The sequence below is a fragment of the Eupeodes corollae genome, chromosome 2, assembly GCF_945859685.1.
Source record: "Eupeodes corollae chromosome 2, idEupCoro1.1, whole genome shotgun sequence".
In the NCBI taxonomy this organism is placed as follows: domain Eukaryota; kingdom Metazoa; phylum Arthropoda; class Insecta; order Diptera; family Syrphidae; genus Eupeodes; species Eupeodes corollae.
Window position 1 is genome coordinate 2880287 of NC_079148.1, and position 13667 is coordinate 2893953.

At 34.3% G+C, this 13667-nt stretch overlaps 2 protein-coding genes across 2 annotated transcripts; one reads left to right on the forward strand and one right to left on the reverse strand.

Annotated features, from left to right (window-relative positions):
* Positions 1-58: 58 nt before the first annotated feature.
* LOC129947042 (uncharacterized) lies at positions 59-7955 on the reverse strand. The gene is made up of 3 exons (XM_056057478.1): positions 7698-7955; positions 7254-7610; positions 59-1872 (listed from the first exon to the last, which is right to left on the reverse strand). The coding sequence occupies exons 1-3, from the start codon at positions 7809-7811 to the stop codon at positions 508-510; spliced, it is 1836 nt and encodes a 611-aa protein (XP_055913453.1). The 5' UTR covers positions 7812-7955; the 3' UTR covers positions 59-507.
* Positions 7956-10028: 2073 nt separating this feature from the next.
* Positions 10029-12355, forward strand: LOC129947045 (zinc finger protein 708-like). Its single transcript, XM_056057482.1, has 5 exons — positions 10029-10192; positions 10261-10566; positions 10633-10688; positions 11251-11676; positions 11743-12355. Exons 1-5 carry the CDS (start codon positions 10163-10165, stop codon positions 12335-12337), a joined length of 1413 nt encoding a protein of 470 aa, XP_055913457.1. The 5' UTR covers positions 10029-10162; the 3' UTR covers positions 12338-12355.
* The last annotated feature ends 1312 nt before the right edge of the window (positions 12356-13667 follow it).

The following is a 13667-nucleotide window of genomic DNA, read 5'->3' on the forward strand; positions in this document are numbered from 1 at the left end:
AATTTAAATTAAAAGGCAATGTATTTTTGTTTGTTGTTTCTTTAACAAATAACTCATGTTACCTACTTAAATTCTTTATTTCAAAGCTTTTCATTACACTATTATATCCATGAAATAATGACTCGAAGAACAAAAATGATAATTAAAAACAAAATATAAAGATGATAAACCCTTTGCCAATGGCATGATATAACATAAATAAACGTACGTACGATTTTCGATATCGTACACTTCCTATAATAAACCTTATTTTTAATTTTAAATAAACACTAAAGCATCATCTTTTTGTTATAGAATAATTCATGGTCAAGGTCATACAAAATACGAGATAAGTGTCAAAAAGATTAACGATACCAATTTTAAATTAATAATTTTAAATATAACTTTTGTTTTCATTTTTTAAACATTTAATAAAAGAAATTATTCAAATAAGACTATACGCCGCGTGTCGTCACTTCGTCAGTTTGAAATTGAATTCAAAATTATAACCCATTTCATTTAATTAAATTAATTAATCGAAAGTCGATTGTTTGGTTTTGATACGAAATATCGTTTGACATCTCCATCTGTGATATGTCTAGATTCATGTGTCGCCATTATCTCTTTAGCGGGAAACAATGAACCACAATACTGACAAAATAAGGCATTCTCTGTGGCGGCAAAACAGGCACTAAGTTCATCTAACGAAGTTGTCGAGTCGGATCCAATGCTAGAGACCGGCACCTCTGGATGTAGACTCTCCTCAGTAGCCACTTGGTCCACAACTGTGGTTTCTTTGATTTTAAACTTCTGACTCTGACAACAGACTTCGTCCTTGTCGTTTCCATTGACTTCCATGTCGAGTTTTCTATTCTTCCTTCGATGAGAGAAGCGCATATGATTTTGTAGAATATCTTCATCGTTGAAGTGTTTATCACATGATTTGCATATGTGTCCTTCGAGTGAATCCCTTTGCTTCTTGAACTCGTCGCGGTTATGATCCCGCATCATATGACTGTTCCAGCCAAGAAAGTTGGGATAGACTTTTGAACACATTTTGCAAGTAAAGCTTAATTTTTGTACTAAAGGCGGTTTTGCTACTGATGAGGCACGTGGGGCAGGTTGGGTTGGCATTTTGAATGTCGGCTTTGAGACTAACGAAGCCTTTGGGGGGGCAGATTTGTTTTTTGCTTTTTGCGCAGCCTTCTTCTCTTCTTGCTTTTTCTGTCGTCTTTTATCTCGTCGCGCCTGCAATTGCTGTTGTTTGCGCAGCAGCGCATTCGATTTTGATTTTTCACTTTGACTTTGTAATTTATCAACTACTGTGGTAGGTTTTGACTCAGATTTGTGAAGTTTTATGACCAATGTCCTGTTAGTCTCATTCGACTTGATATTGTTGTTGTTGTTGTTGGTGAGTTTCATAAGTTTCACTCGATCATTGGAAACTGATTTATTCGAATCATTGATCTCGTCGAGGGGCCGTTTGAGACTTTTAACTTGCTTTGGCGGGCTGATGGGGATGATGGTGGTAGATACCTTGTTGTTGATGTTATTGGTCATTTTTAAACCATTTTTTATTTTGATCCGATCGTGAGTGGTTATGTGTTTTCGGTGAGGCCAAAATCTGTCATAGATCTTGCCGCATTCTTTGCATTCAAAAAATGTCCAAAGATGAGCAAATATTATTCTTCTCGTGAGAACTGAATCACCGGTTTTGGTATCAAAACGCAGGTCATCTCCGATATATTGCGGATGTGTTTGCCGAATATGAAGGACGACTTCACATTCGACCCCTGAGTGATAAGGGCACAGGGGACACTTTTTGCTTTCGAAAACTTTGCCTCTGTGGATGGTATCTTCTAATCCACGGCTCAATGTTTTCTGTGGAGTGACCTGAAAAAAGTTTTAAAAATATGAATTTAAAGTTTTAGGAACATGAGTTTATAAAAATATTGAAATGAAGTTATATCTTTACAAACACAATCAATTTTGGTGCTTTTTTTATAATTACCACACACTCAAAGAATTTTGAATACCTTAAATATGCCAGACTCTGTGTGAGTATTAGAAAGAGTGGTATGGGTTCGAAAGGAGGTCTCTTAGGACATTGGTTTTGAATTCTGAAACATTACAATGTCAGTGAAAGACAGTGTGGTAAAAGACTCTACATTTCTCAAAATAACGGCAAAGGGTGAGGCCATTCCGACAATTCAAAATCATTTTAATGATATTGTCTAAGATAAAATAGACCATATTTGGAAGTTCTAAACTTAGGACATTTATTTTATAGATTGTGCCCAGATCAGAAGGAGAGACACATTTTTTGGATCGTCTCGAAAAAAAACAAACATCTTTTGACATTTTTGGCGAGATCCACAAAGGGTCGTTGGTCAACATCGGGATGTTCAGTTTCATTGATGCAAGTGCTACCCAAGAATAACACGAAAACTTAAAAGTACAATCGTCAGCAAAACAATAAATGGGACACGACAAGAAGATGCAACCGATCAATTTATAAAAATAATAAAGTATTGAATGTACCGAAAGGTAATTTCTAATCCAATAAAGAGGACTTAAATTAAAACCCTATTAAATGCTTTTGAAAATTCGAACTTTTTTAGTTATGGGCTGCACAAATATTTTTTCCATATACTCGGAACTAGTGAGAAGTGTTGCTTATAAAAATAAACTCTAGGAAGATTGCTAAGCAAATACGCGGACAGTCCATTCAAACCTCAACGTCAGTAAAAATAAATGAATTAAAAATGTATTTTGAAAGCTTACTTTCTTTCTTCAATGATTAGCTAGTATTTCATACGCTTAGAGTTAGATTACCCCATTGAGCTGCACGAGATATATTCTGCTATTCATCGAAAGACTTGAAAACTCCTGGTTTTGATGGAATACCATATGAATTTAATCTATTATTGAAGAAATACAGAAGTTATTCACTGAGATTCTTGAAACTGCAACGCTACCACCATCTTTCAGGAAATCCATTATATACGCGCTGTTCAAGAAGGAGATACAAATGATGTGTCAAACTATATAGGGCTTTCACTTCTCGACGCGCTCTATAAGATATTTACTACAGTTGTCTTGAACAGACTTTCAGCTTGGTTAGAAAAAAACAACATCATCAATGAATTTCAACCAACTATTCTTCTGTGGACCAAGTTTATAATCTTTAATGCATAATTCAACTTCAACTCTGCCAAAAGAAGAAACTCTACGCTATTTTCATTGATTTTAAGGCTGCTTTTGATAGCATTGACATGAATCCTCTTATTTATAAGCTACGAGTATCGACTCTGGGAATATCTTCGAAGATACTGGCTACTATAAAGTCTCTTTATAAAGGATACGACTGCAGCTTTTTGGGAAAAATGGTTTTACAATAATTCAGAAATAAAGGCGTCTAATCAATACAAATATCTTGGCGTAGTGTTTAATTACAACATGTCTTGGAATGAGCATCCTAGATTGAGAGCATCTAAAAATTCCATTAATGCAACGTGGTCGAGACTGCTGCGTGTCAATACCGTCCAACACTCAACAAAGTTCAAAATATGCAATGCCTCAAAAGCTACTGTGCTGTGCTCAAGTTTAGGGATACCGCGAATACAACCAAGTCGAAAAGCTGCAGTGTTTCTTCATTAAAAGATGCTTTCTACTGCCTGATAATACGCCTAACTATGCTCTGCACATTGAAACAGGTTAACCGAAGGGTTTTCTAACGTCCCTCCAGCTACATTTTGCTTCCAAAAGACGAAATCTAAATATTCCTAATTAAATATAAATTATTCAACATTTTATCGAAAGCCATTAAAAACAAGAAAATCTTCTGGGCTAAGGAGTGGTTGGATCTTTTTCATGGATGTTCGTTTGATTTTTCTTTTGACATGAATCTACCAATTTGACCAATTTGTGTAATTATTGGAAATATAATTTTCCGTCGGGTTTTTTGGTCGCTGTAGTTTTTGCAATGAAACAATTAAGTAACATTAACTTTCTCAACGTTTCGGCAGGGATTGCTGCCTCCTTCAGAGGTTCAAGAAAAGTAGGAAACAAATGAATATTAATTATATTAATGAATATAAATTAAAAATAAAACTATAAATATAATTAGCACTTCGAAGAATAAAGTTAAGTCTAAATTGAATAAAGCACCAATTACAAGAAATTAGCTTTTCCTAAAGAGCTAACAAATGAAGTGTTATTGGCAACAAGCGTAAAAATTGTGGAAGAGAAAGATTTTCGCAGGTGTTTAACAAAATGACCAAGAAATTTTATTACCTTTGGGACATTGCAGCATTTTTGTCGCAATTGTGTCATGTATAATTTTGTTCCGACGAATAAGGGGTTGAAGACCTTCCTGCTTTACTTGGTTTTAAAACAACAGAAACTTACTTCTGTAACCTTAATAACCAATTGCAGCTCGAATCATAAAATTTCTTAGGTCTGATAATTTTAACCTTGAAAAAATTATATGATACTCAACAATGATTGGATGAGTCTTGAGGAGATAGACTACAAATAGTGTACTTATCAGAATCAGAAGTCAAGAGTTTATTCTGCTTGACTATAAACGTCCGATATTCGAGTGGGCTCGTTGGCCATAGGAAAAAATAAATTCTTAGGAAGAAGCAGCGTGAAGTTGATACTCTGTCCAGATTTGGGTTTCTGTAGAAGAAACAATAGTGGCTAAGATATGCCAATTTATAACCCTGTTCAAGGTTTTGTAGGTGGCAGACAAATCATATTTTTCAAGCTCAGGAGTCACAACTTCGAGTTTCAAACAATGAGATCAAATAAGCGAGTTCATAAAGTGACCTAAGTTTTAGCTAGTAAACTTTTGAATTCACGTTTGTAATTTTTGTTTGTGTTTGGACTAAGTATAGAAGTCATCTAACTATGAAATGAAGATAAACATTTTAAAAGTTTTAGTTCAGAAATGTACAGATTCAATTTGCGCATTTAAGTCATTTTCTATAAAATGGCATTAAGCCCATAATTACAGCCTTAAGCCAGCTCCAAAAACTAATACTCAAATGATTTAAAACTATTTCTTGAAAATATGATTTGTAGTTTACAAAATCATAATACAATCAAAGGAATCATACAAAGCCTTTTTTTAATTCTAAAATTGTACCCTAAAAAGGAAGTGACAATTCAATTCCTTTGGAAAATTATTGTTTGGCTTGTGCGACAGACAGCAAACATTTAATTTTGTTGAATAGTTTTGCGTCACATTCTACGACTGACTGGTGTTTGAAGTTAAACTTCCCCCGCGATTTACGGAGGTTAGGTAATGTTAACGTGGCTGCGGATTAGAATCCACACACTTAGGCCAAAAGAAAGGCCCATTGTGATACCACATGAATCTAGATAATTACTTCTTACTATTCGAACCATTTTGAGCTTTTTAAAAAGCGAAGAAGATATTTGATATCCTTTTTAGCTAATTCACTGGGATTATCAAAAGAGTAGTCTCCCAGATGAATTTTGCGTCTTAGTGAAAGAGCAGGGCAAGTGCAGAGGAGGTGAGAGATTGTTTTCTCTTCTTCCTCGCCCATACAGCTCCTACAGAAGTAATTTGAGGCTACACCAAGTCATATTGCGTGTCTGCCTATAAGAAAGTGTCCCGTAAGGACACCTATTAGGGAGCTAATATGAAGTCAGCGTTGAGATAACAAGTCTTTAGAGCGCTTTAGGTCCAGTGAAGGCCATATGAGTTTTGTGGCTGCGCATGTTGGAGGTTCTGCCACCCAGAATTTGCTATCGCGAAATCTGTTTCTTTTAGAATAAGTTTACATGCAGCTATTGATATACCTATCTTCTCTCTTTTAGGTGAAATAGGCATGACGGTTCCATTTTTAGCGAGTTCATCGGCTCTACAATTTCCCCGTGATGCCTCTGTGGCCCGGCACCCAACATAGGTGAATGGTAAATTGCTTCGCTATCTCCATAAGAGACGATCAACAATCGAGGGCTACAATGATTAGGGAAGCGGAATGAGATGCAAAGTTTAAGCTTTTCTGAGTACACACCACTACCAACTGCCTCATTTGTCTTGGATCCATCTGTATAAAAATGAATACTTTTGTTATCCAGGAGTTTTTTGTCTTCCCATTCATCTCTGGATGGAATGGATACCTGGAAGTTTTTTCCAAATAGGGGTTTAGAAATAGTGTAGTCTATGTACTTTGGTATAGAACCAAAGAGGTTCAAAATGATGGAGTGCCCCACATTGTTGTTGGTCCATTGAGATGAGGCGTCGAGTCTTATCGCTGTACTCGCTGCCAAATGTTTACTGCAGATGTCGAGGGGTGTCAGATGGAGGACTTACGATTTACGGACTTATAAATTAATTTTCTAGTCACTTACATATAAAGCATCGTTTCTCATGGGTCATCCTAAATGATCACGGTTAGTACAAAAATGGGACCCTATTTGAAATCTACCGTAAACCATTGTGTTCTTCCCCATCTATCTTCCTTCTTGTGTTATAATACTTGATAATCTTAGTCGCTAAAGTACAATTTTTCTACTCCTTACATTTATTTATAAGTTCAATCTCTACCAAAGAAAAGTTTTTTTTTTACGGAATTAATAAATTCTTAATACTTAAGGTGGCGCTAATAATAATATTATTATTAATAATACATTCTTAATATGAAATTAAATATTATATTATTGTTGTGAATGAATATCTTTAGCAAAAATGCGAATTCCCTCAGTATTCTACGGGGACCTCTTAAAAATCGCTATTTGGGAATTTAAACTGGTAACGACCAACTTCTTAACTTCTTAAGTTTTAGTCTCTAAAACTCGGTTTTTTAATAATCGGTTCATAGCATAGACCGGCTAAAGTGAAACCAAGAGATAAGCCAACCCAATTTATTTCATTAAATTCGAAATTCAAAATTAATGCATCATCTAGCCTACACTGCGCTGAGGACAGTTGACATTGTTTGCAACCTCGTCTCCAAGGGTTACAGCATAAAATACTAAACACAAAGGCTTTCGCTTTTATTTTTATGCCTACTACTGACTCAGATAAAAACGGATGAACGGATGGGCAAAACAATTATGATATCATTTAAAATTTGTAATCTATTTCCTCTGAGTGAGTGACAAGTACATCCCTAATATAGGTACACATTTGAGATAACAGATTAGCAGACAAACTTTCAAAGCGAAATACAAACATTGTTATCCTCTGAGAATGATGCATGCTACATAAATAAGTTTCTTTTAAAAAGTTTCATTACCATTTTAGAAGGTTTATTATTTTTATTAACGCCTCCGTTGAGTTTCTGTGGTTGCTGTCCTCCTCCACCATTCGTTCGGGCGGCTTCTACGTTTATTACAGTGTCTTCAATTGGAACTATCACCAACTCTTCAGGATCCGAGTCGGAAGAATCAATTTGAATAATTTCAGTCTCTTTGGACAAACGATGGATTCTTTTTGATTTTTCTAAGCTCTTATACAGAATTTCGTCGTCGTCAACAACCACAGGTTCCTCTTCCTCCTCTTCGTTGTCCTCACCGATACTTTTATGGAAGCCCAACAGCGTTTCCTCACAATCCCAGCAAATATTTTCGGAAACTTCACCGCTTTCTGCGATCTGTAATTTCAAAAATAAAAAAGAAGGCAATTAGCATATTTTTCGCAGGGTTTTCTTTATTTAGGAATTTAGGTCGTTTCGTTATACCCGAACAGATATGGTGCGTGGAGGATTGGATTTCTTAATTGCGCTGTCAACAGCTGCTGGCGGGTACTTCAAATTAAATCTTCCTCGGCAAATACGACAAAATGAATTTTTCATTTTTCGATTGGTGAAATAATTTGGTTTCGAAACTCTTTTCGTTTTCTTTTAATTAGTTGCAGATTAGTTTTGGTTGAAAAATCAGAGGCGGCAGTGTTTTGATTCAAATGCTAGCATTATTCGGCGGGCGACTAGATAGTGACAGATGTCAGAAAATAAGCGTTCAAAAAAAGCGTGTTTCGGACTGTTCGATTTAAAAAAGTGTAGACTTGTTTTAAAAGACAGGGATGACTGTAATTTAATTGGTCTCCAAAAGTTGAGTGAGATTCTAAAAAGCAAAATTTTAAATTAAAAATTTCAAAAAGAACAAACAAAAACTAAATTAAATAACATAAATAAATTATATAAAACATAACTTATCTTGCATTTCCGATTTAAATTTTATTGAATTCACATAAACGTGTAATGGGAAGCCATATGTTTCTGCAAAAGTAAAATTGTATCTAGTTTCATGAGATCTATTATTAGTTCCAGAAGATTGTGCTGTTAAAAAGTTTCGCAAATCACATTGTTTTCGTTATAGTCAACGTTTTTATCACCACTGCTTGAGTTAATAAGGATTAAAGGCGCAAGTTAAGGCTGAAGTATGGTACTCAGCTTGAGCTAAAATTAAACTTCGATACAAAATTCTTCCAAAACATAGTCAAGCTAAAATTTTGAAAAGCGTTTTAGCTGCACGGTACGCATCTCTAGCTAAAAATTAATAATAATTATTATTTCTAGAAAAATTTTGACAGATTTTTTATTTTAGGTTGTAACTAAAAGGCTCGGGTTTAAATCTGATCAAAAAGTGCCACACCTAATTAAAATGGATTTTGATAAAATTTTCTTGAAGAATGCCTTTCGGAGCGAAAAAAAAACACATAATACGAATAAAAACAAATTTGAGTTCTTACAAGAAAAAGAATAGTTCCTCCAAGATTAATAGCATTTTCTGCATAACGTTCTTCTATCAAACAACATGAACTTAATTTCAGCAAGAGTTTCGTGCTACCCTTGACTCTAGTAAAAGCTCAGTTCCAGAAAAAAAGCCGCCAGCGTAAAACGAATAAAAGCATATTAGCTACGTATCTCAGTTGAAGATAAAAACCTATTTTTTGACACTGCCCCAGTTTGTTCTTTGCACTTGGTACACATACAAATATATGTGTATCTTGATATTAATCAACATAAAAAAGGGTAAAATAAAAACAAAACCTTCCAGCCATTTGTGCACAAAAAATATCTTAAAACTTCAAAACTTGTAAGCACAAAAACATATCCAAAAACGGTTGGCCAGAAAGAGATATTAAGGACTTGTTTCCTTGAATTTTTGTATGTAGATAGACCAAGATAGTTGTTTGGCGTTGAGTGACTATTCACCTCTGCCAGTTTACCTCCGGCGTCCAGAATTAAACAATTTACCTCCGGTAGTTTACCTTTGGACGATTTACCTCGAGACAATCCTTATGAAGTACCAATCGAACAGTTTTATCCATTCCGAAGTGCTTCTGGTTCCGATTCTGAATTTTCTATGGAAAAGAAGAATTGACATCTTTGCATATAAAATGTATAGTAGCTGCTTTCTGTGTAGTACCCGGTAGTACCCGTAGCATGATGGTTAGTGCGTTGGACTGTCATGCGAGAGGTCTTGGGTTCGATCCCTGTCTGTGCCACCTTAATTAAAAAAAAGTTTTCATGGGTACTGCCTCTTGTGAGGACTTGACAATTTCTCCAAGAGTAATTCTTGTCATGAAAAAGTGCTTTCTCAAATTAGCCGTTCGGATTTAGCAAATAAACTGTAGGTCCCCTCCATCCTTACAAATTACTCGCACACATGAATGGTTGAGAGTTGTAAGTCACTAGGCCCTGGTTCTCTACGGACTGTTTCGCTACTTAATTTATCTATTTTATCTGCTTTCTGTATAAATGTTTTTGTCATCAAAAAAATTGGATTCTGTTAAATATTCAAACAAAAAAAAAACTTACTTAAATATCATAATATATCATATAGTAAAATTGCGTTCATATTTATTTTCATCGTTTTTTAATTGTGCGAAAGAGAATACTTGAGAAACCAAATCATACAAATTCTGTTCTCAGACTTCAGCAAAAGTAAGAAATTTATACGGAAATTTCTCATACTGTAGAACTATAAACTGGCCAAAAAGGAAATTCAAACAGATTTATTAGTTGTCATTTTCATGTTGTCAATTTTGAAGCTTCTTTCTTGTTGAATGACAACATTTTTAACTCTTATTTTGCATTCCAGATCCTGTGCCTTATTATTAATTATAAGGCATTAAATTATATTGTACATACAAAAGTAATTATTTAAAAAGATTAAATGCTTATTATTAATCAAAACGACAATGTCTGTAATATTTTGTAATGCATGTAATGTGAGTAAATCATCCCAGTCCGATGATAAACAACAAAGGCTGATAAACTTAAAACACTTTCTTCCTAGGAACAAAATTCCTCCAACTCATCCAAATGCGAACAATGCAAAACAATCTTATCATCAGAATATACAAATTCCATGCATGATGATTGGGAAGATGATTTCCTTTACATCGAAGAAGCCGAAATCGAGGGAAAGGTATACAAACTTGAAAATTTGGAAGACGACGATAAGGTTAAACTTGGTCTTATTGAAACACAAACAAAAAGCGTTGATATTAAAATCGTCCAGGCTATAAAAGAAGAGCCATCTATTCAAATTGAACCTGATTCAAATGAACCTGATAATTTAGTCGAAAAAGGAAAAAAAGAAGTAAGTTTCATCAAAAAATGTTTGTTTGAATTATTAACCATTGAAGATAACGAAATGAATTTTCAGAAAGTTCAAGGTGATACTAAAATGCACCCTTATCAGTGCAGTGAATGCAACAAGTGGTAAGTAGGTAGAATCAAATCCCATTTAAGTATTTTCTTATACCATTTTCGCAATGTTTGATGCCTTTCGTTGTTCTATAGATATTTTTATAAAAAAATAAAACATCGATAAAAAAAAAGATAGTTAAAAATGTGTTTACTTCTTCTTGTTGGTCTTCTAAAAATCGTGTAAAAACTCTCATAAAATACCGTGTCTCCTTTTTATATTATAGATCAACAAATTACACGAATATTGCTTTTTCATGATTATGTCCATTACATAGTTAAAAGTCAACATTTTCGATATTTCGAGTTCTGACATCGCCAATAGAAGCTCTTAGCAACTTATAGTATCATTACAGGTCTATACAAAATTGGTGGATCTTGACCATGGCTTAATTTCTTTGGTTTTTTTTTCGGTATTTGCCTCAATGTAATTACACATGTAAAAAAAATGGTTGATGCTTAAATTTAAAATAAATGTATGTTTGTATAGTAAAAGGCATCCGCACTAAATTTAACATATGTTTAAAAACGAAAATATTACGCGATCCAATAATACAAATATTTTCTTTGTTTACAGTTTTAAACGCAAAGCAAGTCTTAAATCACACACAAAATTTATTCACTCTTTAAGTGATTCCGAAGCAGAATCCTCCGATAGTGAAACCCAACACTTGCCAACTTATTCAAAGATCTCTCCCAACAGCTCTTCTATTAACATTAAGAATCTGAAAGAGAGTAGAATCACACAACCAACTACTCTCACCTTAAATCCTATTTTGAAATGTGATCTATGTAACGACTCCTTTGGCAATAGCACAGACCTAAATTCCCATCGAATCGAATGTGCAACAAAAGAAAAATTCTTTTGTGATGTTTGTAAAGTCTTTTGCAACAGTAAAGCTGCCTTAGTTAAACACAACAAATCTAAACAACACAAAACTTACCTGGAGCAACCCAACGAAGAAGATAAATTAAAATATGTTTGTATATTTTGTGATGAAAGGTAAAAAAATTGTATTTTTAAAATGTTCATGTTCAATAAATTTTGTGTTTGTTTGAATTTTTGTAGATTTTCTGCTCAAGTCCTTTTGACCAACCACAAAAAAGTCCACATGGAAGAATCTAGGCTATTAGATGAAACAACACGAATTGAAAAGGTGGAGGGTAGAATAATCTACGCATGCAGATTCTGTGGCAAAACAACAGCAAACAAGTCGGGCCATACCGAACATCTTAGAGTTCATACGAAGCACAAACCTGCCAAATGCGATCTATGTGAATCGTCTTTCACGACTCGTAGTTCTTTAGTGCGTCATATGTCTCTGCATTCCGATGAAAGACCATATAAATGTAATATCTGTGATGCAACTTATAGGCATAAGAGAAACCTAAGGAAACATTTATTCATGCACACTGGCCAAAGGCCATTTAAGTGTAAATATTGTAAGAAGACATTTGCCCTGAGATACACCTTTAATGATCATGTTAGACTTGTTCATACGAAAGAAACACCTTACAAGTGCGAGGAGTGCAAAGAATCCTTTAAGACGTCTTATTTGATGAATTTTCATCGACGGAAAGAACACAACATCGATACGAATACGAAACGTAAGGTAAAAATTCTGAATAAAATTGTAAAGCCAATCCAAAGTGATGATAATTAAAAGCTTTAAGTTTTTCTATGAGTCTTATTTTTATTTGAAGCAGGCTAAAATTAAAATGAAAGGTTTTAGAAATCATGATGCGCTGTTCAATGGGTATTTTATTTTGAAATGTTAATGTGATTAAAGGAGACCTTAAGAGCAAGGAGTTCAAAATGACCGGTCGAGATCTAATATGATACATTTTGAATAACACTAATTTTTTCTAGTATAAGTCAAAATCGTAATCTTAATTTTTGGGGGTATAAAGTAGAACTTCATTTTTACAAGTGTATCTGATTTTTGAAAGGGATTGCGTTTGGAAGGTCCAAAATAACCTGTCACGGTCTTAACTGAGAACAACTTTTTTCAAGATAAACAGACGCCCTGCTTTTTATAGGTGACTATATCTCTAGAGCACTGAGTTCCAAAAACCATCCATCTATACTCACCTTCGACTTTGAAAAAGCATTCGATTGGGGCTTTGGCCCTAATATTTGTTAATTAAGTTAAAGCTTTTCTTACAAATAGAAAATTTTGTATGAAAACTAATAATTCCTATTCTTCTACATACAGACTACAGAACGGAATACCTAAGGGATCTCCATTATCTGTTGTTCTGTTCTCTATTGCATTTCAATATATATGTGACATTTTAACCAAGCACAAGTCTTTAAAATACTGCCTCTATACTGATGATGATCAAAAATTCACTCACAAATGCTCCTAATGACTTTTTAGAATTGATAGTTTCTTATGGAGCTACATTTTCGTTACCAAAATGCAGTCTTGCATGTATGTCGGAAACATTTGTATACACCTCTGGCAATTAATGTAAATAATGTAGAAATTAAAAAAGCAACGAATTAAAAAATGTTTGGACTCATATTTAATAGTAAATACAACTGGCCTTTCATTCCTTTGTAATGTACCTCGCATCTCAAAGGAAAACCCATACAAACTTTGAAATATATCGCTAGATTTTTCTAAGGACTCATCTGAGTCCAAAAACTGGAAATTCACTTTTACGGATGGGCCCAAAACTTCAGAGAATACAACCTTTGCAATCACAAATGAAGACGGTACCACGATCGATACTTTTTAGAATACTTCCACAAACCACATGCATTTTTACTGCTGAAGCCTTTGCCATTTTTACTGCCATTCAAGAGGCTTTAAAAGAAGGAATTAAGCAGAATTTAAAGCAGCACATAAAATTAATGTGGACCCTTGGAAACGTTGGCATCCGTGGCAATGAGCTCGCGGATAAAGCCGCCAGACTAGCAAGCAAGTCACCCACCTACCTCTATAATATTTACAACAAGAATGACCTAGTGAAGAACCTCCTACCTGC

Excerpts from the sequence above, each read along its gene's own strand:
- LOC129947042 (XM_056057478.1), bottom strand. The coding sequence starts at position 7,811 with ATGAAAAATTCATTTTGTCGTATTTGCCGAGGAAGATTTAATTTGAAG. Across the intron at positions 7,611-7,697 it reads CACGCACCATATCTGTTCGG|ATCGCAGAAAGCGGTGAAGT; the intron begins GTATAACGAAAC and ends TTGAAATTACAG. Across the intron at positions 1,873-7,253 it reads ATAATAAACCTTCTAAAATG|GTCACTCCACAGAAAACATT; the intron begins GTAATGAAACTT and ends AACTTTTTTCAG.
- LOC129947045 (XM_056057482.1), top strand. The coding sequence starts at position 10,163 with ATGTCTGTAATATTTTGTAATGCATGTAAT. Across the intron at positions 10,689-11,250 it reads TGCAGTGAATGCAACAAGTG|TTTTAAACGCAAAGCAAGTC; the intron begins GTAAGTAGGTAG and ends CTTTGTTTACAG. Across the intron at positions 11,677-11,742 it reads TGTATATTTTGTGATGAAAG|ATTTTCTGCTCAAGTCCTTT; the intron begins GTAAAAAAATTG and ends GAATTTTTGTAG.